Here is a 27,306-nt window from a genome sequence, read left to right as displayed (position 1 = left end):
ACTTAAACAAATCGTTACAGATATGTACTGTCACTTCTGTTCTAGAGGATAGAAAATGTTTCAAGTTTCTAACTATTATTCTGTGCTTATACTTTTTTTTTTCCTGCAAGAAAGGCTAAATTTTTGGAAATTCTTAGTAATGTTCCTGTTTGAGACATAGGCAAAAACTGGAAGACATATTGAGCGATTTTTTTTCTCCTCCCCCCCATCACTTCTTGGCAGCATTTCTTTAAGAATATAAGAACAACCATACTGGGTCAGATCAAAGTTCCATCTAGCCCAGTATCCTGTCTTCCGACAGTGGCCAGTGCCAGTTGCCCCAGAGGGAATGAACAGAACAGGTAATCATTAAGTGATCCATCCCCTGTCACCCATTCCCAGCTTCTGGCAAACAGAGGCTAGGGACACCGTCCCTGCCCATCCTGACTAATAGCCATTGATGCATCTATCCTCCATGAATTTATCTAGTTCTTTTTTTGAACCCTGTTGTAGTCTTGGCCTTCACAACCTCCTCTGGCAAGAAGTTCCACAGGTTGACTGTGTTGTGTGAAAAAATACTTCTTTTTGTTTATTTTAAACCTGCTGCCTATTAATTTCATTTGTTGACCCCTAGTTCTTGTGTTAAGAGAAGGAGTAAATAACACTTCCTTATTTACTTTCTTCACATCAGTCATGATTTTGTAGACCTCAATCATATCCACCCTTAGTCATTTCTTTTCCAAGCTGAAAAGTCCCAGTTTTATTAACCTCTCCTCAAATGGTAGCTGTTCCATACCCCTAACCATTTTTGTTGTCCTTTTCTGAACCTCTTCCAATTCCAATATATCTTTTTTGAGATGGGGCGACCACATCTGCACGCAGTATTCAAGATGTGGGCATACCATGGATTTATATAGAGGCAATATGATATTTTCTGTCTTATTATCTATCCCTTTCTTAATTATTCCCAACATTCTGTTCGCTTTTTTGACTGCTGCTGCACATTGAGTGTATGTTTTCACAGAACTATCCACCATGACTCCAAGATCTCTTTCTTGAGTGGTAACAGCTAATTTAGACCCCATCATTTTATATGTATAGTTGGGATTATGTTTTCTGATGTGCATTACTTTGCATTTATCAACACTGAATTTCATCTGCCATTTTGTTGCCCAGTCACCAAGTTTTGAGAGAGCCTTTTATAGCTCTTCACAGTCTGCCTGGGACTTAACTATCTTGAGTAGTTTCGTATCATCTTCAAATTTTGCCACCTCACTGTTTATCCCCTTTTCCAGATCATTTATGAATATGTTAAATAGGACTGAGCCCAGTACAGATCCCTGGGGGACACCACTATTTACCTCTCTCCATTCTGAAAACTGACCATTTATTCCTACCCTTTGTTTCCGATCTTTTAACCAGTTACCAATCCATGAGAGAACCTTCCTTCTTATCCCACGACTGCTTACTTTGCTTAAGTGCCTTTGGTGAGGGACCTTGTCAAAGGCTTTCTGAAAATCTAAATACACTATATGCACTGGATCCCCCTTGTCCACATGCTTGTTGACCCCCTTAAAGAATTCTAGTAGCTTGGGGAGGTATGATTTCCCTTTACAAAAAACGTGTTGACTATTCCCCAACAAATTAGGTTCTGCTATGTGTCTGACTATTTTGTTCTTTACTAGACTTTAGAGTCTGAAAAAAATGCAAAAGTATAATTGTCTATTCTATGCAATTTGTTCTAAAGGTTCCTGACCTCTCAGATTGGGAGTAGAGTTTTTAAAGCGTACTATAAATGACAACAATGGATGAACCAAATCCAGTGGCAAAGACTTAAGGTTGACTACTGTATTAAATTATAACTCCAAACATTTAACTAAAGATATAAAGAGCTTACCGTCTTCTTCCTTTTGTCCTGTTCTGTAGGAGGTTCCTCATCTTCTGTCATTTTGGGCTCCTCAAAATGAGACATCAACATGCAGCTAAGAACAGGAATACAGATATTGTAAATTCACACTAAGAATTAAAACACTCAAGAAATAAATGGCAGACTAGGTCTTCAAGATAATGGAAAAATATTTATAAGTTGTTTAAAAACTAGCATTGCTTTTTAACAGTAGCCACCTCAACAGGATTATCAACAGATAACATAAAGGGTCCCATGTCACTCAAGAGGTTTAGCGGTACCTATTTTATTGTAAAGGGGTGCTTCCACTGTTAGAGGCAATAGTGTCCTTTTTAAATTGCCAACCTGCTTAGACAACTTGTTTTCAGCTAGAATATATTGAGCCAGTTTTTAAAACATGTATTCCTACAGCATATGTAAAACCAAGTCCCGTTTTTTTCAGTTTGTTTGCTACACTAAATAGACATATGGATTTAGAAGTTACTGTGGTTACAAAGAGGGCTCAAATGTTTTTCTATTGAAGTCTCTGGTTTAAGTCAGGTTTTGAAGTTTAAAAATTTCAGATGCTGAGGGATTGGTTCTGCTTTATAAGAACTGTGCATTTGCCAAGGCTGCAAAGTAAGCCTACTGTTGAATGCTGCTTACTAATAAAGTTGTCTCTACTTTTGTGCTCTGTGGTGGTTTAACTTATTCTTTCATTAAGGTTTTTCAAGGTTCAGTTTAATAACAGTGCTATATAATCCCAGTATTTCACGTCACAAATGCTTGGTGCACTTTAAAAATGGCTCTCAGAGGTTTGTTTTATTACAGTAAAAAGTGATTAGGGTCTTCAGTAAAAGTGAATTGGTGAATAAGAAATTTATTTTCAAAAGGAGATGTGTGTTCCATAATTTGATGCAGATCGGTAGAAATGAAAGGAAAGGCACACATATGGATGTGGGGCTGCAAATTTCTGACCCCAAAGTTATGATGAGCCAATAAATAATGTAATAAGCCCCCTGTGGTGAAGATGCTGCAGTCCAAGTGCTCCTCAATGAGCTAATGAAGGTGTCAGTTCCCTTTGTTTCAAGACTGTTCTCTCTTAGGACATATCTATACTTGGGAAATGTATCACAAGACTCGCATCAGTTCTGACACTAGTTAGTTCACAGATCCTTTCTCTCCCCTTTGCAAGTCAACAGCATACTACAAAACTATATATATTAGCAACGTGAAAGAGAAGTTTGTGTTTGAATAGCAACCACAGAACCCAAGGGTTTCCCTTGTTTTATGTTTAAGATAAGCCATGGAGTCTGCACCATTGTAGTGTAAACCCAAGTTGCCAATGAAGGTTCCAGGCTGCATTATAATTGAAGTCTAAGATTTTTGAGTATTTTTTCACTGGGGATAGTAAATAAACTGTCTCCGGGAAGGGGGGAACAAAAACAAAAACTGCCCTTGACAAAACATTAATACAACCCTATCCCAGTTCCTTTAGTGTCTAAATGAACACCGGGAAAGGCAATTACAGAGAGATTCTTAACCAGTAACAAACTACCAACCATAAAATAACCAGATCCACAGAGCTCTTTGCAAAAGCCTATGGTAAGGAGGTGGTAGTATTATGGACCATCTGGCAGTTAACAAAATCAGACTTTGCAACTTACAGCTGAAATAATACTTTCCGAAGTTACACAAAATGAAGAGGCAGAAAATGTTACTAAGTTCTAACCACACAAAAACTTGCTCTGATAATGACACATGAATCAGTAGAACAGAAATTGGATTTGATTCATACCTCAGCACGGAGTTTAGGTGACTTACACAAACCAGTACAGCAAGTAAACTTGCTTCTTTATATGAACAAACTGAGACTTTAATTTAGGACAATGAATCTCCGAGAAGCAGAGTGGAACAAAGAATATTCCATGAAATTTAAAAGTAATATATAAAATCTGACAAAGGAAAATACTCTTTTTACACAGCACATACTTAACCTGTACAACTCATTGTCACAAGGATTACACACTTGGATGAAAAATGGGAACATCCACAGTTACATACATAGGGTAAAAAAACTTTTTGTACCAGATATAAAGACCTCCTGCTTTAGGGCATAAACCAATTAAAACATACAAACAAAGCGATTAGAAAGAATTGTCCCCTATCAGGCAGTTTATCCTTATTTATCTACTATGGAGTTTATTGCAACCTTCCTCTGAAGTATGTTGCATTGGTCATTATCAGCGACAGGATATCAGGCTACACAGATTACTGGTTTGATGTGGTGTTCAGATATGCTGTGTTGCACTGGAAAAACAAAATATTCAATCAATTTATATTTTGTACATTTCTCTTCCATACTGACAGTTACTTAATTAACAAACCCCTCAATGTGTTTAAATTATATCTAAGAGATGCTTGAAATTAAAGGAACGCTCCTCTCCTATAGTAAGACCTTTTTGATTCCTGCATTATAAAGCTTAAGCTCCATGCTCTCTTCACAGGTACAAGAGGGATCTGTTGACAATGGATAATCCATATTTTGAACCAATGTCAGCTATGACATCACACTCTGCTTTCATTGTGATATCTGTTTTTTTGTCAGATTGACACTGAATTTTGGAGCTGATGAGATAAAGAAATTATGTGTTATCTCTGAGTTTTAAAGTTCTGTTTTTTCTTGTAGGGATGTGTTTGATGTAGTTCAAAGGGAACACTTTTTAATTTTTTTAGCAGGGGGTTAAAATATATAGCGGAATTTAACTTCTTCCTGTTTAATATCCCTGTTGCTGCCAAATTAAACAGAGGAACAGTGTATATTATTTATGAGCTTGAACAACACTGGTTTTTTGCAATATAAAGTTGTAAACTGAATTCAAATTATTTTTCAGCTAAAACATCCTCTAACTTGACAGAAGATAAACATGCTGGAGAAAATCTCAATGACGACACTCTTGCTTTCTAGAATACATTGTATTTTGATATCCTTAGAACCATAGCATTAGAGAACAGATTTTTCCCCTTCATACATATGTGTGAGTGTTATCAATAGAAAGATATTTATATGCAAAATCCTGCTTTCTCTCTCTTGTAGCTGATATGGTCTCTGCTTGGGGAATAAAATATGATGGCGGCTTATATTGATGTGTTATTGCTAGTCTTTGTTTTTTCCATTAACAAAAAGGTTTACTCTTCACGATTGTTCATTTTATTTTATTTATTTTTATATTTCATTGTAAATGTTTAAGGAGGATTAAGGCATAAAGGAATTGGATGTGTGAAAGCAGTACCTACATTTGTTTTTTTACACTCCGAAATACCTCTGTAATTTACGTTGTTTTAATGCATTTAGGCAGAGCAGCACATTCAGAATTACAAAGGCTCTACCTGACCATAAATACATTGTGACTTAGAAGTACTTCTAAGGTTGTTAAGGAATCCTTTGTAAGTCCGAAAACACCTGAGTCACAGTGCTTATGACCTCTGTAGAAGGAGAATTTCTTACCAATGACTAGACTTCTCAGAATATATAACCTCTGCAGAGACACACTGGCCTTGCAATTTCACAACCATTCTAACATATTTTAAACATGGGGGGGAGGGGGATTTCCATCTGTGGACCCAAGAACCAGGCCTCGTCACATAAGTATTCATTTCTCTACTTCGTCTAAAGTAGCTGCAGTACTCCCAAGGAGCAAGGAAGGAGGATGGATAAATGTGGATCTGCAGCAACAATATATTTTGGGAGCTCCAGTTACTGATTAATAACGTTCCTTTCTCTCTCAAGAAACTGCATCATCAGATATGCCTTGCAGAAGATTAGCACACAGTAATTCTCATGAAGAGGGATGAGGATCTTTTAAATAAAGACTTTTACATCTAAGATGCAGATACTATTACGTAGACAAGCTGTGGAGGAAGGGTTACTCTTGTAGAATGGGCTCCCAGTCTCTCCAGTGCTGTAAGTTGGGTACCAGATTTCATCCAGTCTTGATTTTCTCCCCAAACACTAGAAACAGAATATCTTGCAAAAACACATGGTTCATTTTAAGCAATAAATCAAGGTCATTTTATTTCCATTTTATACAATTTAGTCTCAACAGGCAAGCTTTGTTGCTTTGGGAACAAGCCTGAAAAACTTATGCTTTTATTGATACACCTCTACCCTGATATAATGCGACCTGATATAACACGAATTCAGATAGAACGCGGTAAAGCAGCGCTCGGGGAGGGGGGGGGAGGGGAATGCTTCAGTGGATCAAAGCAAGTTCAATATAACGCAGTTTCACCTATAATATGGTAAGATTTTTTGGCTCCTGAGGACAGCGTTATATCAGGGTAGAGGTGTACCACCTTAGGAGAAACACTGAATGAAGTACATATAATTTATAAAACAAATGCTCTTTAATATATACATAGGGGTGTAAGTGTACACATGCTCATGAAAAGCCATGCAATAAAGAGATCAAGTTAATAAAGCTGTCAAGCGCTTAAAAAAATTAACTGTGATTAATCGCACTGTTAAACAATAATAGAATACCATTTATTTAAATATTGTCCTCTGGAAAGGTGGCCTGTGTATGAAGGGGCATATGAATGTTTAGCATATCTGGCATGTAAATACCTTGCAATGCCGGCTACAAAAGTGCCATGCAAATGCCTGTTCTCACTTTCTGGTGACATTGTAAATAAGAGGGCAGCATTATCTCCTCTAAATGTAAACAAACTTGTTTGTCTTAGTGATTGGCGGAATAAGTAGGAGGACTTAGTGGACCTGTAGGCTCTGAAGTTTTACATTGTTTTGTTTTTGAGCGCATTTAGGTAACCGAAAAAAATCTACAGTACTTGTATGATGTGAATTGAAAAATGCTATTTCTTTTATAATTTTTACAGTGCAAATATTTGTAATAAAAAATAATATACACTTTGATTTCAGTTACAACACAGAATACAATATATAAAAATGTAGAAAAATGTCCAAAATATTTAATACATTTAAATTAGTATTCTACTGTTTAACAGTGAAATTAAAACTGTGATTAATCACTATTTTTTTAATTACAATTTTTTGAGTTAATCGCGTGAGTTAACTGCGATTAATCGACAGCCTTACAAATTAGGCATTGCCTCATACATTTACCTACCACAATATCTTACAAATCGGAGCGCGCACACGCAAGAACACGCACAATTTGTAAAACCATGTGGTAGGTGAATTTATTAGCCAAAGTCTAATTTAGTCTACTCCCACTTCAAGCTTGTTACAAAATTACAAAACTTTTCTCATGCTTCAATACTCCCATGAAACCCCATACAAAAAAAATCTACTATTGTGAAAACAGACTTCTTCAGAACATGCAACTGTCTCAACTCCCCAAAGCAGTTTTTCCAGGGAGAGGGAGAGCGAGAGCACAAATCTTAAACTGCTAGTACTATTCAGCACACATGGGTTAATTAGATTTTCCACTTACTCTTTGTATGTTCTTGTTTCAGGATCTTCAGTCATAACATCATGCAGCCCTTCCACAGAAATGTTAATGATGCCACAGAATTTATCTTGGATAACACTGGAAAAAAAACAGGAAAATGTTTTAGCTGGACTAGCTAAACAGGAAATTTGCTTGATAAGCATAGGGCACACCTATATTACAACGTTTTCATTATTTAATGCTCAGCTGAACACATTGTCAAGTAGCTTTTCAAAACTTTTAAAATAAATTACACAAACAGCTAAGAAGCAACTGGCAAAACAAGTGACCAAAAGTATCTAAGAGGTAAATAACTAGAAATGTAGAGTTTTTTTTTTTTCCCTTTAGAAGAATGAGACTGCACTATACGTCTACCAATAACTTATACCATACAACTTTGTAGACAGTTACAAAACTGGACAAAAATTGAAGTATCTTAAATAAGGGGAAAACATTTATCATTACTATATGAGTGCAATTCATCTTTAAATTTGGAGGATAGGATTAAAACTCAAAATGATGTGCACAAACTGGAGAAATGGTCTGAAGTAAATAGGACGAAATTCAGTAAGAACAAATGCAAAGTACTCCACTTAGGAAAGAATAATCAGTTGCACACATAGAAAATGGGAATTGATTGCCTAGGAAGGAGTACTCTGGAAAGGGAGCTGGGGGTCATAGTGGATCACGAGCTAAATATAAGTCAATAGTGAAACACTGTTGCAAAAAAAGAGAACATCAATCTGGGATGTATTAGCAGGAGTGTTGTAAATAAGACACAAGAAGTAATTCTTCTGCTCTACTCCACGCTGATTAGGCTTCAACTAGAGTTCTAGGCACCACATTTCAGAAAAGATGTGGACAAATTGGAAAAAGTCCAGAGAAGAGCAACAAAAATTATTAAAGGTTTAGAAAACATGACCTGTGAGGAAGATTGAAAAAATTGGGTTTGTTTAGTCTGAAGACGAGAAGACTGAGCGGTGTGACATGGTAACAGTTTCCAGTACATAAAAGGTTGTTACAAGGAGGAGGGAGAATGTATTTTGCTCTTTTAAAAAAAGACTATGTAATCCTAAGGAAGATTAAAAATATGGGAGAAAGAGTGATACTGGGACTGATTCTAAGAAGCATGATTTCTAATAGCAATAATATATTTCACAGAATTGTACACCTGGAAGGGACCTTGAGAGGTCTTCTAGTGCAGTCCACTGCACTCAAGGCAGGACTAAGTATTACCTAGACCATACCTGATAGATGTTTGTCTAACCTACTCTTGAAATCTTCAATGACAGAGATTCCACAACCTCCCTGGGCAATTTATTCCAGTGCTTAACCACCCTGACAGGAAATTTTTCTTTATGCCCAACCTAAACCATCCTTGCTGCAATTTAAGCCCATTGCTTCTTGTCCTATCCTCAGAGGTTAAGGAGAACAATTTTTCTTAAACAACTTCTAAAATTTGCTATTACAGCAGGAGCATATCAACATTGTCTTTATGAAAGATGGCTTTGTACTAAAATACTGTATATAATACTTGTATATAAGAACAAATTGTGGCTACCCCAAAAATGCTTTCCTTCTTGAATAACAAAATTACTTAAATTTAATTTTTTAATTCAACAGTCATGTGAGAAATGAAATTCAAGAAAAATCTTGGATTTGAATGAATGAATGAATACCCTTACCAGCAATAGCCTGTTTTTACATCAAGGCCAGTAAGGACCAATATGATCTTGTTTTGACTTACTGTGTAACACAGGGCACAGAATTTCACCCAGCACATCTTTTAGAGCATCATCCAATTCTGATTTAAAGACTTTAAGTGATTGAGAATCCACAACATCCTGATAGTTAATTATCATCACTCTTAAAAAACTGTGCCTTAAATCTAGCCTGAATTTATCTAGCTTCAGCTTCCAGTCATTGTATCTTTTTATGCCTTTGTCTGCTAGATTGAAGAGCCCTCTACTAAAAGTTTAATTTTTCAAAGTTTTAGTTTGAATGAAACAGCTAAGGGAAACAAGACCTTGTACCTAGCTTTGAAGACAGCTATAAAACAGTCTTTTATACTTCATTGTGACAGGTTGATGGTAGTGACTCTCTTGTTCTATTTTAAGGCCCATTTCATCCTTTCATAGCTTGCAAATGGATTTGTTGAACTGGCCTCATAACTTTGGGAAGGGCGATATTTTGGGAAGGGCGATATTGGAAGCACGTAATACTTTATGAAACATTTTTGTCTGATACAGATACTGCAGTGCTTGCTTAGTCTCATGAAGGCACTAGAATGCTCCTATCGACTCTGCTGGAGCATCCAACCTCTTAACAAGCCACTTTAACAGCACATGGCCTACATATATACTATTCTGTTCTATACAGGTTCTTATACCGCACCTTTAACCATAATATCTGAGTACCCTCCAGTAATGCATTAAGCAATGTGACGAACATCTGTTGCTCGTTTGTTCTGTCATCTCCTCCGCAGGGGAAGATTGTGTGCAGTGGAATGTTTTACTTTGGATTTAAAAAATATATATTTACACACACATACACACAGAGCTATATGTTTATATGAGAAAAGGAAAGGCCAAAGAAATATGACTTGCTCTTAGAGTGGAAAGTAGTGAGGTTTGTGATGGTTATTAGTTCTTGTGGGAGTTCATTCTTTTGTCTTGGGCCAGTTCCCAAGAAAGGGCTATCATTATTGTAGAAAGTTCCACTGTGCCAGAAGAGCAAAGTTCACAGCCTTGGACTTTATCTTCAAACTGGGGTGGATCTTTTAGATAATCTGGGCCTCAGCCATTGAGCACCTTTAAGATAGTATGAAGACCTTGAACTTGATTCGAAATTCCATGGGAAGTCAGTGTATAGAGCGGAGGACAGGTGTGATGTGTTTGCGGTAGCCTCTGTTGCTGAGGAGACTTACCCCAGTGTTTTATACTAGCTGGAGTTTCCTAACTGTTGAATGCTTCATGCCCAGGTATATTGCAGTTGGCTTACCTCAGTTCTATCTTCTAAATATTCTATTTTATAAAGTAAAACTGTATTTAAGTGGTGGTAAAAATAATCTAAAATTGTTTTTTTTTAATTGAAGTTCTACTTTTTAATTCTTGTCAGGTTCTCATTTTACTTTCATATTTAGGATGAGAATTGCTTATAAAAGATGATAAAATGCAGCTTTCAGATTACTTATAGTTATTTGAATATGTTCTCTTTTCATCCAAAAAAGGAAGAAAATATACTACATACCTAGGAAAAATAGACACACTGCATCTAGCACTAGGATGTTTCATGTCTTTGTTTCTGAAGTTTTATAGTGAATACGTGAAAAGTTTTTAAAAACCTACTTTGATATTACTTTATTTAATCTATGATTAAATAACCATCCCGACATCAAAAGCTTTTGTCCCATCTTTCACTCAAGTCTAGAACATGTCCTCTAGGAAATGAACTTGTAACTTGGTGTTAAAACATCTAACACCAAAAATCCACATCAGTTATCAAATGCTTCAGTATGAAGCGTAGAATAGTCTAATTGTACACAAAAGGATGCAACAAGGGGACACAAGCAGGACACAGTATAGCAGATATGGCACATGGCCCAAGCATGCAAAGAACATACAGGGCTGGTTTCAACGAGTTCCTGCATTTGAATAGCTCTGGGATTCTGGAGGTGTAGACTATACCCTTTGAGCATATGACGCTCAATCAAAAGCACAAGCCATCTGGCATATATTTTCTACTGCTCTCAAGATGCATGATTCTGGGACCATTGTTGGGGTTTTGGTATCTATATATCAACAAGGGCTGGTCTATGGAAAGTACAGTTCTGCAGGACAGGCAATGGCCAACTGTAATCCACTTGATCAGGAGTCTCTTGAATGGATTATCTTAAGTGGCCAGAGTGCAAACTACATTGGGCAGCTCTCTTATTCACATTTTTGGGGGGTTTCAGTGTTTACAAAATTGGTGGCAAAAGCTCATAGGAAGGCCCACCTGAACACCTAAGCTTCAAAGGATCTGTGATTCTCCAAAACATATCAGAGAAGATTGACCATTGGGAACCTGAGATCCTGTCATCTGGAGCTAGGGTGGAAGCAAGAAGCAAGGAGTGGTATAGAGCTTTGTGGTAACATTGTTTGGTTGGAACATTCTGAAAGGGAGGAATCTGGATTATAAATTTGTTTCATCATCGTTTTCTTCCTCTTATCTGGGAGCGGAGAAAGGATCTTTCTATTACATTTATATATAAGAGAAATTATCATTTTTATTCTTTGTGCTTGCAGGATCTGGTAAAAAGATTAAAAAATGTAGACTATTGCAAAGTTGAGAGTCAGGAAATGCAGAACACTTGCCAAAAGTGGGTAAAAATTATAGTGCTCAGTAAAGATGTGTGTGACTTTTCAGCCATGGAACAAAAGGAACAAAGTTTCTTTTTCCAACTATGCCAAAACCCTTACCAAATATCAAATAATTAAACAGTTCAATTTTTTTAGAATACAAGACACATATTGAAAAAAAAACAAGTCTATGCATGGTTACCATTGTCTAAAAACAAACCTACATTAAAGATCAAGGGCAATATAAAATGTGTTATGTCTTACTCTCACTTATTCTCAAGTAAACCTCCTGCAAATCAATGTAACAAAATAAAGGATTTCCAAAATTAGCCAGTGTCTGTTCCTAGAAAGGTACTGGCAAATCAAAGTGGAAGGCCGATTCAAGACAGCACTAGGGACACTGTGTTTAAATGAGGGGTGGGCAAACTACGGCCTGCAGGCTGGATCCGGCCCCTCAGGGCTTTGGATCCAGCCCGTGGGCTTGCCACCTCTGTGCCGTTCCGGGAAATGGCTGGCACCACGTCCCTGCGGCCCTGGGGGAGGGGGGAAGAGGGCTCTGCGCAGGAATGGGGAACTGTGGTCAATGGGAGCTTCAGGGGAGGTACCCACAGGCAAGGGCAGCTTGTGGAGACCTCGGCCCACCGTCCCCCAGGGGCCACAGTGACGTGGTGCTGGCTGCTTCCCAGAGTGGTGTGGGGCCGAGGCCAGCGCGGGCAGGCAGGCAGAGAGCCTTCCCTGGACCTGCTGCGTGCTGCTGCCACCCTGGAGCTGCTCCAGGTAAGCAGTGCTGGGCCGGAGACCGCACCCTGAACCCCTCCTGCAACCCAACCCCGAGCCCCCTGCTGCACCCCGCACTCCCTCCTGCACCCAAACCCCCTGCCTTGAGCCCCCTGCCACACCCCACCTGCACCCCAACCTCCTGCCCTGAGCCCCCGCCGCATTCTGCCTTCACCTCTCCTGCACCCCAACCCCCTTCCCTGAGCCCCCTCGTACATCCCACCCCCCTCCTCTGCCCCAACCCCTTGCCCTGAGCCCCTTCCTGAACACCGCACCCCCTGCCCCAGCCCTACATTTATGGCCCTGCATGCAATTTCCCCACGCCAATGTGGCCCTCGGGCCAAAAAGTTTGCTCACCCCTGGTTTAAATGAACTTTTCTTTCAAAATTAAACAATTAATATTGTCTATAGTAGGATTTTAATACAGAAAAAAGTAAGCATCTAGGCCAGACCCTTCTCCTCTTATTCCATATAGTTCTATTTCAGCCAATAAAAATACTTTTATTACTAGCCGGTGGTGCTTTCATGATAATCGCATTTCCCTCATTATTCAGAGCACAACTTTTCTCTGGAATCCTGTGAAAAAGACTTAGGATCCAGCACTGCTGGTTTATATCTCCTGTTAGTAAGGACTGTAGGACCCAGCTCCAACGCTCCATAAACACTATTTTAATTGGTGGAAGGGCCTGTCTGCAAGTAAAAATTTATGCTATAATTAAAATTACACCAGGATGTAGTATGTGTACTTGTGACATGTTTAGGTTTACAGCTCTTGTTTTAACATATATTTACTTTCTCAGAATAAAAATGGAAGTGAGATGTAGCATCCAAATGGTGTGGGTTCCAGGGAAAATATTATAAATGTTTGCCCTTTCTCTACTCCACCAACCAAGCTATTCACAATTTTTTATTATTCTAATAAGTTTGTGCAAAAATTCAGCTTCACCATATCAACAACATACCAAACTACTGTAGACAAAATTCTGCCACCATCGTTTTAATAAAACACATACCCCGAAGAATCAAAAAGTGGGTACTCAACCACATTGCCCCTGCCCCTAAAGTGTATATCCTGTTAGTCTGTCAGAAAGGGAGTTGTCAGATCACCACCTTGGTGGGGGGGAGGGGGGAAGGAGGAGGGAGAGGGACGAGATGGATTGGGAAACTGGAATCTTTGCTTCCCTTTCTTGAAGATCAGGAGGAAAAGTACAGAGGTGAAATCTTCAGTGCTCTTCCACAACGGCCCAGAGGATCGATGTAGGAACTGATAAGTCAATGGGGAAGAACATTCAGATTACTTCCCTATTGGCCAAGGGTAGCAGAGGTGGCAAGGGTAGATTAAAACATCACTCTTTTTCTCCATGGGCTAGGAGGATGGGAATAACTCCAGAAATACACCACAATGAATATAATTCTTTTCATTTACTAAAATAGCATTTGAATTAAAAAATATTAAATGTGAATATTGGAAAATTAATGCATGCTTCCTTTAATAAAAAAATACACCCACCCCCACCCCCAGCCTGATTCCAAACCTCATATCAACATTGGCAGGATTTTTGGGTGCTCAGCACTTCGAAAAATCAGACCAATGGTATTTTTCATTTGACAATGGAATTTTTTTCTCAAAACTGCTTCCATATCAACACCATCTTTGTAGTATCTTTAAGAAAATGTAATGAAGAATTTCACTAACTGTGGTCAGTGGAATGCTTATGGTCCACAAAGCACTTGTTGGTCACATGGAACTGGTTTCTCCTCATTTCCAACTAATAAATCACATAGAGAAACAGCCTAAAATTACATTAAATAATTACCTAATATCACTTGTGCATGTAAGCAATGGCTGTAGCTGCCTCAGGAATGTTACGCAATCAAAAATGAGAGGGCAGTCTGATTTTCAGGGGTTGCTGTATTAAAATGTAACCTATACTCTGAAACAGTGGGAACCCCTGATCTAAGGAACAAATGTATAAAAACTGAAAAGCATGGTCCATATGATCCCTTCTGTTATAAGAAAAGCCACATGAATTTCTCTAACCTAGGACATTATATTGATCCTTTACTATTAAGTACAGACATATAAAATGTTACAGACTGTTTAGGAAGACGGAAATTTTTTAAAAAATCCACTCATTTCATATTCTGTAATTGTTACCAACCCCACAAGAAAACCTACCACCACCAGATCAGTGAATTCTATATAAGAACCAGAATGCGACAATAAGCACAATGGGGCAAGAAGAAAGCTAAGATGTTAGATAGCTCTGTTTCAGCTTCAATGACCATGATATATAAATCTCATTTTAAATCTGAATCCAAGGCAGTAAGCATTTTCCATGCTTTCCTCCTCTCTAAATACATGTGCATATTATGCTTAACATCTCTATAGCACACAGAGTTGTAAAAGTATCCTTCTAATGCCAAATAAGCCAATTGGTTGAAACAAGGTCATGTGACCCATAGTAGCTGTTGCCTTAGTAGCATATCAGTGATTCATTTTTAAACTTAAAATAGATGACCTAAAATAGAGAAGTCTCATTAAAGGATGCTGATGCTGCACCACATTTAATACAAAGAAATCATGGGTCAGACACTCAGCTATAGCAATGAGTATATAGTGCAGCGTAGGTTGAGAGCACAGGTTTGAAGGTAGTGGAAAGCTTGTTTTTGCACTGGGGCTGTTGTGAACAGGAGCAGTCCTCAATAGCAGCTTAGAGTAACCTGAGAAGCTGAAACTGCAGCTGGGGATCAATCTAACATAGAGGAATCTCAGACATGTGCCCTATGCTGCCAGCAGGAAAGTGGGATGATACAGGAGCCCTTTGGTGGTTCTATGCCTTTATAGCAGTGGTTTTCAAACTTTTTTTCTGGGGACCCGGTTGAAGAAAATTTTTGATGCCTGCGACCCAATGGACCTGGGGTTGAGGGGTTTGAGGTGCAGGAGGGGCTCTGGGTTTGGGGGGATCTCAAGGCTGGGGCAAGGGGTTGAGGTGCAGGAGGGAGTCAGGGCTTTGGGCTGGGGGTGCAGGCTCTGGGGTGGGGCTGGGGATGAGGGGTTGGGGCTGCAGGAAGGGGTTCCAGGTTTGGGGGGGTGGAGAGGGCTCAGGGCTGGGGCAGGGGCGTGGGGTTGGGGTGTGGACTTACCTCTGGTGGCTCCTGGTCAGCGGCACAGTCAGGATGCAGAGGCAGGCTTCCTGCCTGTCCTGGCACCGCAGACTGTGCTGTGCCCCAGAAACAGCCAGCAGCAGGTCTGGCTCCTAAGCAGAGACATGCAAAAGTGGCTCCGCACAGCTCTCGCCCACAGCACCGTCCCTGCCAGCTCCCATTGGCTGGGAGTGCAGAGCCAGTGCTTGGGGCGCGGCAGCGCGCGAAGCCAGACCCCCTGCTGGCCGCTTCTGGGGAGCGGCGCGATGTCGGAACAGGTAGGCACTAGCCTGCCTTAGCTGGGCAACACTGCCGACGGCACTTTTAACATCCCGGTCGGCGGTGCTCACCAGAACCACTCAGGTCCCTGGGTGCTGAGCAAGGTGACCCAGTGCCTTACATGCCACGACCCAGTACTGAGTCGCGACCCGAACTCTGAAAAACACTGCTTTAGAGGATGCCCTTTGCACTTTGTGGTGATCGTCCCATGGCAGACTGACCAGAATCTACTGGCAGCATGATGAAAAAGGGATGTGCAACACTAAAGGATCTTAAAAAGAAAAGGAGTACTTGTGGCACCTTAGAGACTAACAAATTTATTTGAGCATAAGCTTTCGTGAGCTACAGCTCACTTCATCGAATGCAAGCTCACAAAAGCTTATGCTCTAATAAATTTGTTAGTCTCTAAGGTGCCACAAGTACTCCTTTTCTTTTTGAGAATACAGACTAACACGGCTGGTACTCTGAAAATAAAGGATCTGGCTCTATAGTTGAACAACATGAATTCATTTCACATTTGGGAACACATTTTCAAACACTGGTCTCCATTTTTACTGGCGCAAAACTATAGGCACAAATATTGTGCTTGTAGATTTGGTTGCTTCGATACATAAATGATCTACATTTCTGGGCACATACCTATGGATGCAAAACTGCACTTACAAAAATGGAGACCCAGTTTAGGGTTGGCTGAAAATCTGACCCTAAATTAGTAGTTGTGAAACTTTTATACCTACCTTTTTTAGTGCTATCATTCACATTGTTTGGGGAAGAAAACATCAAATAAATATAGCCCCAAAATAAAAGAAAATTAAAACAGTTTAAAACACACCCCAGGCTACCAGCAGACATAATCAAACAATATGCTGAGTAAAAATAAATAGCTAAAACAGATGCAAGGTACGAATTAAAAACTAATTTACATTTATTCAAGATGAATCCTGATCTTAAGAGTTAGATCTCTGGTACTGGCTGAGACAAAGTCATTTCACCTTGTGATTCAAAACGGACCACTCAGCCAAGGCTATCTAATAATACGGCACTTTTAATTAAAAAAATCTTAAATGGGATGATGTATGATACATAAACTGGCATTTACAAGTTTATAGGAAAAAAATATTAACCTTGGGATGAAAAAATACCTCCTACTAAGCAATAATTATCTAGGCCTCTGATGCTGGATATTATGAAGTCCTTTTTTCAACGTACAGGAAAATTTATTTCTCTATATACCCTATTTTCCAGTTAGTGTGATATGCAGAGAGAAGATATATACATACATGAACAAAGAATATACAGTTCACTTCTGTTTATTCACATGGCCTGGGAGGATGGTGATATATTTGGGGCGCAGGGGGAAGGGGAGGATGACCACGGGCATAGCCACACGTAAGCTTATGTGGGTGCAGCTTGTGTCCATGTGGGAGCAGAGAAGAGGCAGGAAGTGGTAAGACCCTGCGTGCCAGGTCACAATGCCACTCAAACATGGCCTGGCCACCGCTCCGTTATGACAACAGGGTAGTGGTTCTACCATTCCACTATACAGCTCTGGTTACTGCTTCCCCATTGGCTGAAGCGTGCCTCAACCCATCCATGGCCCTGGGTGGGTGGCAGATGTTGGCTACAATCAGATTAGCTATGGGAGATGGGAGCCCATGGGAAAGGAGTAACCAGAGCTAGGTACTAAGGGGCAGAGTCCCTCTTTTGCATGAGTGTGAGAGAAGTGGTTGCACCAAGGAGTGGTCTTGAGACCTGGTAAACAGGCTCGTGCTGCCAGTCCCAGGCTTTGTTCCATTCCCCATCAATACAAGCTCCATCTCTAGCCAATGCCACCCAGCTTAGGTTACCTCCTTTCCTATTGCTGGAGGCCCTGCCCTCATCCATTGCTGGGTGGGCACCCTGGACAAAACTTGATTGGCTTTCAGCTTCCAAACAATCAGAGCCTGTGTTGATCAGGAAGCAGAGATGTGTAGAATGATATGAGGTGGCAGCATTTCTACTAGAAGACTATGCCCCTTGGCAACCTGGCTCAATCTTAAAAAAATAAAATAAAAAATCTAGGGCTGAGACCCCTCCATAACTGCCATCACTTTAAGAACTGTGGCTGGTGCTCAGATTTGGGTGGGCCTGGGTGCTAAGACCCACCCAACCCACTCGTGACTATACCACAGAGGCAGAGATAGATTTAGGGAGGCTGAGCACCCTCTAGTCTTAGCCACCTGCTGCCTATGCCTGGGGGACAGCCAAAACTTTTGGATAACTGGGCATTTGGATAAATGGAAATGTTATTAACTAACATAGGGGGACATACTGTGGATTCGGATAACTATGATTTTTGGATAGAGAATTTGGATAATTAATTATACTGTATATATTGTTTTAATATACATACTATACACACTGTAACAATTACTCCGAATATTAGCAACGTATATTTTGTATTTAAATACAAATAATGTATAGTTTATTTTGCCTGTTTCTCAGAAGATTTAACCTAATCCAAGTTAAATGAAAAGGAATGCTCATCCCTTTTGTTTTCTGCTCCATTTCAGATAGTCATTTTGAATTACTAGTCACATATTAAGAGACTATCTTCCTAAGAGAACCATTTTCTCACACAAATATTTCAGTTTCATGATGCTGACAACAACAATCACCATCAGTTTTGCTTACTCATTTACAAGCTATTTTATGTTGCTTCTATTAAAAATAATAAATATTTGAAAAGAACAAAACCTTTTAAAAGCATAGTTTTAGCTTCTCACACAGGGTGAACACTCATTTTTAGCTACAGGAGTTATGAATGAAGGATTCCCTCATATGGGGACAGAGTAGAATGAGATTTGTCCATGACACAGATTTAAGATTCAAATGACCATATAGCTATTAAAAGTTAAGAAATTTTGTGACATTTGGAGTAAGAATCATGATATCAGTTCCAAATTATAGCATTTTCTACAAAGCCATCAATCAGTTAACTGAACAGAGAAATTTCAACTATTTTTAAGAGAATTTAATACACTTGATTTCTTGACATTTCAAACCATAATAGATTCAACATCAAAAGTCTAGCTGAGTAAGTTACAATACCGAATGTTCAAACAAGATGACTTGTGCCTGACTTTCAGGCATTGTTCGTTTGATAAGCCTAATTTGGTCCAATTCTGAACTTCTCACTGGATTTTGAGGTAGGGACTGAACTGGGTCAGTTACATTGTATCTACCAGCCTCATAAAAACTGCAGTACTCTATTCCCTTTTCCACTGAGTCTCCCAGCATCTTCAGCTTCTGTCTAAACTGGACGATTTTATAGATTAGAAAAAGGATCACAGCACAAGCCAAAATGAAAAAGGCTAATAAAATGTCAAATGCCTGATTCAGTTTCTCCATCTGCTGTGTACAGATTAGAGATGTTTTTAAGGATACAGATGCAGCATCTGGAGGAAATACACTTTTCTGTTCCATGGTCAAGTTAACTGGCACAATCTGTGCAGCTGTTTGCACTGGTAATACTGATAACACTGTTGTTGCTTCTGATGGATTCCCAGCAGCATATTCTTCATAAAGAAATTGACTGGCAGATGTGGTTGGAGCTCTTCCCCAGAAAGTAACATGTTTAGTTCCAGCGTTTTCCAAACGTACAAGTGTATCATATTTGGTTACCATATGCCATGCCATCACTAAAGTGGTGGTGCTATGATGGATACCTACAGATGCTACACTCCAGGAGGTTTCTGGATTAGTGGTAGTGATAGCACAATTTGTAAATTCGGTCCATTTAACATAATGTAAAGGTCTACCACGCAATCTTGAGGGATTTTGACAATGGATTTTGACAGAGATTGACGAGGATGCTAGCCAATTACGTAGCTCAAGCAGTGTGCAGCTACAGTTCCAAGGGTTGTTATTTGCCTGTAGATGAGTTAGTGAAACCAAAGGCTTGAGCACTTTCGGCTGCAAATAGGTAAGGTTATTATATGCTAGATTTAGAATCTTCAAAGAAGATCCCATTTTTTCAAATGTATTATCACCAATACTAACTATTTTATTCTTGTCTAGTTGCAGGTACATTAAATTATGCAACAAAGTAAAAGTGTTGGAATTTACATGTTCTAAATCATTATGGCTTAAAATTAACTTTTTAAGGTTATCTAATCCAGCAAATCCATTCATGACAATACTTTTTATTTTTGCACTTTTCAAAGACAGATATTCAAGCCTGACAAGTCCTTTAAATGCAAATGGATGTATTGACCCCACAGGGTTGTGAGACAAGAAAAGTCTTTCTAGATTTTTAAGTATTCCAATGGCCTTTGATGGCACGTGTGTTAAATTATTACCTTCAAGGTACAAATACACAAGGTTTCCAAGGTGATGAAATGCTGTATCTGATATCCGTGAAATCTTATTGTTGGCTAGGTTAAGCGTTTGAAGACTAATCATTCCCAAGAAAGTGCCACTTCCAAGGATACTGAGGCGATTTCTTTTAAGTGTTAAGTATCGAACTGAAATAAGACCACTAAATAATCCTCTAGGAACAAAAGATATTTGATTATTCTGAAGGTATAAACAATGAAGATCTGAAAGCCCTTCAAATATTCCTGGATCCAAACGTTTTATGTGATTATTATTTAGATGTAAGTAGCACAGTTCACTAAGTTCAACAAAAGCCTTTGGATGCACATATGAAATGCTGGAATTATCCAAATAGAGCACAGCAAGCTTCTGAAGGCCTGTTAATTCATTTGGAATTACATGCGATATATTATTTCCACTGAGGTATACAAGTACTGTACTTTTTGGAAAGTTCTTTGGAATGCTTGAAAGACCTAAGTTACGACAGTTAACTTGTTTCCCAGTACAGAGCTGGCAGATGGATGGACAGCCAAGTACCTCTTTCTGGAGCAGCAACAAAAGAAAACAGTTAAGGATATGGAGGAATACTCGTGTGCAGGGTACAGAACTTTGAAGTCCACACACATCCCTGTCTTTGGCTTTTCCAGTCATCTCTGACTTAGCTATTAGAGATAAAAAAAATCAAATTTGTAAATATTGCTCATTTAAAGTTCTAAGATTCTATTCGTATAATTTTAAAAAACAGATGCAACTCTTTGTGATATTTTTAATATTCTCAGACAATATGCCATATAAATGAACAAACAGTACTTTTAAATACTGTATTCTACATCTTCTCTCTTTGGACACTAAATAGTTAAACATCATAAAGATTATACTGCTTCTTAGGCAATTACCCTATATTAGAAGGGCACTAAAATAGAGTAAAAGAATGGTAAAATGAATACGCTTGCCAAGCTAGTTGAAATATATTTAATCAGTTATCATTTCAAAGATTTAAAAGCAACTAATTCTGTCATAACAATGGTTTACAGTAAATTCAACACATTGCAAATTCTTTCCCTTATTTTTATATATTTGAAAATGCCTAGTTTTAAAGCTTTACTGGCATTCATAAAGAAATACTTACTGACTTATTTTATACATTGAAACAAGTTTCTTTTCATCCATAACCTTTCATTCCCGTTTTGAATTTTACTTTCAAGTGAGCCCAGTTAAGGTCAAAATATATACAAAAAAAAAAAAAAGTCTTACCGCAAACCACAACTTCATATTATCGGTTGGCTTGTGAGGCAGTTCATTTGATTTACTTACAAGTTTACTTTTTAGACTTGCTATAAGACTTTTGTTAGCAACATTCCGGTTTATCAGAGCACTCACTTTTTGCCCTAGGATTTGCAACTGTTCACTCAGGAAACAGTCTTCCTATAGGCTCTTCCACAGTGAGTGGTTAAAAAGAGGTTACCATGGATACAGGAAATAGTGAGACAGGAAGTCATTTTATCTGTGCTTCTAAAGTATTGTTGGAAAGGAAATCTCAGCTATTTATTTCTAGAAAACCCAGAAATAAATTTACTTGTTGTAGTACATAGCCGTTACAGTTCATACATGCTTACTTTTTAAAAACTGGTGGTGCACAATAAGAGTTGCATGTCAGATGGCTAGGTAGATTTAAATATTACAGAGTAAAACTTATCTATTGTGATAACACACATCGTAATCGTAAAAGTTATTTTCACAAACAGAAAACAAATCATTTTAAGCATTTACACAGTTCACTGACTACAGAGAAAAGTTGTTCCTAATGCAAACAACATAATTAATGTACTCTTACCAAGTAAGAAAGTACTGTCTATAAAAGGGGACTTGGGCTGTGATCTCATCAGGTGTCACAAATTAAGCAAAATCAGGTCTGGTCAGTATTTGGATGGAAGAACAACGAAATCTTAGATTGTGTAGGAAATGGTGTGGTGAGACAATAGAAAGCAATATTTTATCTAAGTCATTTTTTGAACTTGATCCAGCATATCATAACATGCCATTATGTTGCTGGGGGTGTCCGATGCAATTTTCAAAAGCACGCAAGTGACTTTCAATGAGATATGTGCTACTAAATCACTTAGGTGCTTCTGAAAATACTACGCATCATCTTTGGGAGGTATACAAACGGAAGTTGTGAAATCTTGCGATAATTAAAAGATCTTGTGATAATTACTGTTAAACTGGAAATCTCTGCATCCATGTTCCAGCCAAAATTAATGAGACTGCCTAAAATTCTCCCTGCAGCTTCAACTGGAGAAGTTATTCTTGTCCCCTCTTAAAACATAGTTTTGTAGTTATGTATGTAGAATTCATGACATATCTCACATATAACTTTTTATGTTTCAGCAGCAATTCAGTCATCCCTATGATAAGCAGGGCTGGTAGCACCGCCCGATATTAAGGTTGCCTGACACTTCCCACATGATTCAGTTGCTTAAAGCTTTCCCAAACTGCAGTGTTATGGCTGAAATTTTCCATGCTGCATATCTGCCTGACGCTGAACTTTTTTGGGGGAAAAATTCAGTTAAAACAGTTCTGCTATTTCCATGAATGAGGTTAGGGATAAACGCATTGCTTTGTCCATATTAAAACACGCTGGTAACTTTTTCTTTGAGGATATCTAATGTCCCCTTGCTTTGGAACAGGGACTTAAAGTTGGCTGGGGAGGGAGGGCTTTGGCTCAGAGATGTGTGTGTTTGCCATCGCTGTGAAAATCCACTCAAATTTGGCCAAATAATAAATAAGCCTCTGAAAAATATCACTTCACACATGATCTCTGAAGAGTCTGTCCTTATTGAGAATGCATATTACATACAAAAACACTGTGCTAATAACATTAAGGCTGCAAAGTCAAACACTCAAAAGTCAGAAAACTGCCAAAATTAGGTTGCTTGTTGAACCTTAATTTGCTCCTCTGTCAATGTGCATTAAGATAATCTTTATTTACATGATTGTGCGCTATTTTTCTATAGGACTTTGCCTCATTTAGTGCACAAGATGGATAATATTCTCTGAATGGATATCTAGTCACTATTCCATTTTATCCGCCTCATTCAATGTATGTCCCCATGTCTTATTTACTGCATAGTATTTAAAACCTGCACTGAATAAAAAATTATTAAATTTCCTCAGAGGCTTTTCTATGACACCCAGAACCATTCACAAACATTAATGAATTTATCTTTACAACACCTCTCCAATGTAAGATATTATCCCCACTTTACAGATAAGAAATTGAACCATAGGAAGATTAAGAACAAATTTTTCAAGCATCCATTAACTTTGGGAGCCCAACTTGAGAGGCCTAAGGGCCTGATTTTTCAACGCATGCAACATTTTATAAGCATTTTATTCACCTAGAACCATATTGACCCAACATGGGTCATCAGCAGAAATAGGAACTTTAGATCCACAGACCTTTACCATTTGAGCTAACAAGTAGCAGTAGTAAGTTATCTTCTATGTGGCTCAGCTACCAAAGGTGGCTTTGACAGTAAGTTTCACAGCTATTTGCTAAACAGCACCAGAATCAACTCAAGTCAATTGCAGATTCTGGATGTTAGCATGCTCTAGCTATTATAGATCCTTCTGCCTGTTTCTGGCCTCAGACTGCTCCTATCCCTTCCCTGGTTCCTACTTCTTTCCCCCCCTTGACTCCTCACTCCTTTGCATTCTAGTCAGGCTGCTTTCTCCTTTTCCTCCTTGCAGCTAGGAGGGGAGAATTTATAGCATGGAAGAGAGAGTCTCCCTGCTTTCAGTTCTGGCATGTGGCACCACAACTGCTCTTGGCAGCTAGAATGAGCAATTCCAGGAAAAGTCCTGCCCAGTCCCTGAATCTCCAGAACAGACTACACAGTCCCTCTGTGGGGATGTCCTGTCTGCACTCCGGTTATCACACAAAAGTTGTGTGGCAATGGAGGATTCTCAGTGCAGATGAGTCTTTGGAATATAATGCTGCCTACCTCTAACAAACCTCTACAGTGGATGGGCAAACTGTAATTTTTCAGCAAAAACAACAAGGAGTACTTGTAGCACCTTAGAGACTAACAAATTTATTTGGGCATAAGCTTTTGTGGGTTAAAACCCATTTCATCAGATGCATGGAGTGGAAAATACAGTAGGCAGGTATATATACACAGTACCTGAAAAGATGGGAGTTGCCTTACCAAGTGGGGGGTCAGTGCTAATGAGACAATTCAATTAAAGTGGAAGTGGGCTATTCTCAACAGTAGAATACCAAGGGAGGAAAAATCACTTTTGTAGTGGTAATGAGGCCAATGTAATCAGGGTAGTCCATTTCAAACAGCTGACAAGAAGGTGTGAGTAACAGTAGGGGGAAATTAGTATGGGGAAATTAATTTTGGGTAGATTTTCATGGGGACAGCAAAGGGCAAATGCTCAATATCATGGTGAAACCCCCAGACAAATTTCAAGTTTCTGCTCCAATACCTGGATGCACTAAAGCCTCTCAATGAAATGGTTGTTAAAAAAATCAACCAACCAACCAAGCAACCAACCACAACCAAACACAGGCAAAACAACATACTTTTCCCTAACTTTGTTCTCAGAAACCACTGAACCGTCTTTGCTAAAACTTTACAAAAAATCATCCCAAGGCACACATCTGGCAGGGAAAATTTAAGCCCTAAATTTGGCAAGGTTGTAAGCAATTGAACATAATGTCTTATAATGGAAACACCTTAACTACAGGTGTCATAAATATAAAGGGAAGGGTAAACCCCTTTGAAATCCCTCCTGGCCAGGGGAAAGCTCCTCTCACCTGTAAAGGGTTAAGAAGCTAAAGGTAACCTCGCTGGCACCTGACCAAAATGACCAATGAGGAGACAAGATACTTTCAAAAGCTGGGAGGAGGGAGAGAAACAAAGGGTCTGTGTCTGTCTGTAGTCGTCTTGGCCAGGGACAGAACAGGAATGGAGTCTTAGAACTTTTAGTAAGTAATCTAGCTAGGTATGTGTTAGATTATGATTTCTTTAAATGGCTGAGAAAAGAATTGTGCTGAATAGAATAACTATTTCTGTCTGTGTAACTTTTTTGTAACTTAAGGTTTTGCCTAGAGGGGTTCTCTATGTTTTTGAATCTAATTACCCTGTAAGATATCTACCATCCTGATTTTACAGGGGGGATTTCTTTATTTCTATTTACTTCTATTTTTTTATTAAAAGTCTTCTTGTGAAACACTGAATGCTTTTTCATTGTTCTCAGATCCAAGGGTTTGGGTCTGTGGTCACCTATGCAAATTGGTGAGGCTTTTTATCCAACATTTCCCAGGAAAGGGGGAGTGCAAGTGTTGGGAGGATTGTTCATTGTTCTTAAGATCCAAGGGTCTGGGTCTGTAGTCACCTAGGCAAATTGGTGAGGCTTTTTACCAAACCTTGTCCAGGAAGTGGGGTGCAAGGTTTTGGGAAGTATTTTGGGGGGAAGGACGCGTCCAAACAGCTCTTCCCCAGTAACCAGTATTAGTTTGGTGGTGGTAGCGGCCAGTCCAAGGATAACGGGTGTAATATTTTGTACCTTGGGGAAGTTTTGACCTAAGCTGGTAAAGATAAGCTTAGGAGGTTTTTCATGCAGGTCCCCACATCTGTACCCTAGAGTTCAGAGTGGGGGAGGAACCGTGACAACAGGTGTTGCTACCAGCCTCGCCTATAAAAAAAAGGTATTTTTGGCACAAAAATGCTGACATGGAGATAACTTCCAGCCACTTTAAACTCTGCTCCAAACTGCATTATTCATCTCAGTAAGGTTATGCTAAGTATATGTATAGTCAATGTATATACAAGCTTAAAGGGTTGATTTATCATCTTTCCTACATGTTTGCTTCATAAAATTATGGACGTTTCTTTGCAGAAGGTAAATTGGTACAAATTCTTTGTAGAAGGCCAAATTATTTCCATTACTTTAACAGAGTAACATCCTCAGAGATTTTTAACCTGGGATTTTCAACAATCCTTCCCCTCTGTATGAAATTTTGGTTTCCTAAGGTTTGTCACCCTTTTAAATAATCCCAACACTGCAAATGGAACAGATGAAACAGCATTCCAGCTGCACAGAATGTTGCTGACAGATCCTTAGTATGCCCAATCAGTGGGCATTTGTATAGAAGCTTTTGTAGAGTACATAGTAAACACTGAATAACAATGAAGTGGGTTTTAGCCCACGAAAGCTTATGAGCAAATACATTTGTTAGTCTCTAAGGTGCCACAAGTACTCCTCGTTTTTTAATGATTTCTTATGTTTCTTGTCCCTTCAGTGAGCATATAGATCTTTTGCAGCAATTTGTAGTAGTAATGTAGTTTGCCATTTTAGTACAAATTGTCTTTTGTGCTTAATTTCACAGCTGTTGTAACTAAACAACCAGTAGTACCAAAAGTTAATTTCAAACTATTTTTTGGAGAGGATTCAAAAAGTAACTGTCACTTTTTTTGAAACACGGCAATTCCAACATAAATGGAATGTACATGAAAAAGAAGTTAGAATGTCTTGTTAATTCATGGACAGAGCACTGCAAATGTCATGTACACACCAACTGAGTAGTCTGCAAATGATAGTGTGTGGTTGCAACAGCTTGCTCATACACTGTCATTTGCAAGATCTGGGTTTAAAACAACACTACCTATAAAAATAGCCAAAGGCCTACATTTTTCATTTTCACCTTATAAAAGCAGTAATGGCCTTGTAACAGAGTATCTCTTGGACAAATAAATGGCTGGAGCAAACAGGCTGAGGCAAAATGAACTATGCCCACCTAGCCTTTTATCCCAACTAAATGCACCATGGTTTGGTCATTATTGCTGAAGTAATTACTCTGATTTTGCAATCTGTATTTTGGATTTTTTTTCCAGATTTATTTCTCAATTTAGCAAATATTATTTATATAGTGCCATAAATATGCATGATATGTTACTGACAAAAAGTACAATACTTGCCCTGAAAATCTTTCAATCTTGAGTGTTAGTTCTGCAAGCTGTTTTGTAATGACAGATGCTAACACAAATTTCTAGGGAAGCAAAAA

The 27,306-nt window shown here is 38.8% G+C and overlaps 2 protein-coding genes across 4 annotated transcripts in view; both read right to left on the bottom strand.

The window, feature by feature from the left end:
* IPO11 (importin 11) overlaps positions 1-27,306 on the bottom strand; it is a 295,012-nt gene that overhangs the window by 17,652 nt on the left and 250,054 nt on the right. For 2 of the 3 annotated variants that reach the window (XM_073344033.2, XM_073344034.2), the window contains 2 exons: positions 7,339-7,434; positions 1,877-1,961 (listed from right to left, as the gene is read on the bottom strand). In XM_073344033.2, coding sequence (XP_073200134.1) covers positions 1,877-1,961; positions 7,339-7,434 — 181 coding nt within the window. Of the gene's footprint in view, positions 1-1,876; positions 1,962-7,338; positions 7,435-20,811; positions 20,897-27,306 lie in introns of those variants that run through there. The other variant, XM_073344035.2, reaches the window with a different exon arrangement.
* LRRC70 (leucine rich repeat containing 70) lies at positions 18,954-20,885 on the bottom strand. Its single transcript, XM_073344041.1, has one exon. It carries the CDS (start codon positions 20,883-20,885, stop codon positions 18,960-18,962), a length of 1,926 nt encoding a protein of 641 aa, XP_073200142.1. The 3' UTR covers positions 18,954-18,959.

The sequence above is a fragment of the Lepidochelys kempii genome, chromosome 5, assembly GCF_965140285.1.
Source record: "Lepidochelys kempii isolate rLepKem1 chromosome 5, rLepKem1.hap1, whole genome shotgun sequence".
Classification (NCBI taxonomy): Eukaryota; Metazoa; Chordata; order Testudines; family Cheloniidae; genus Lepidochelys; species Lepidochelys kempii.
This window is presented reverse-complemented; position numbering and strand designations above follow the sequence as displayed.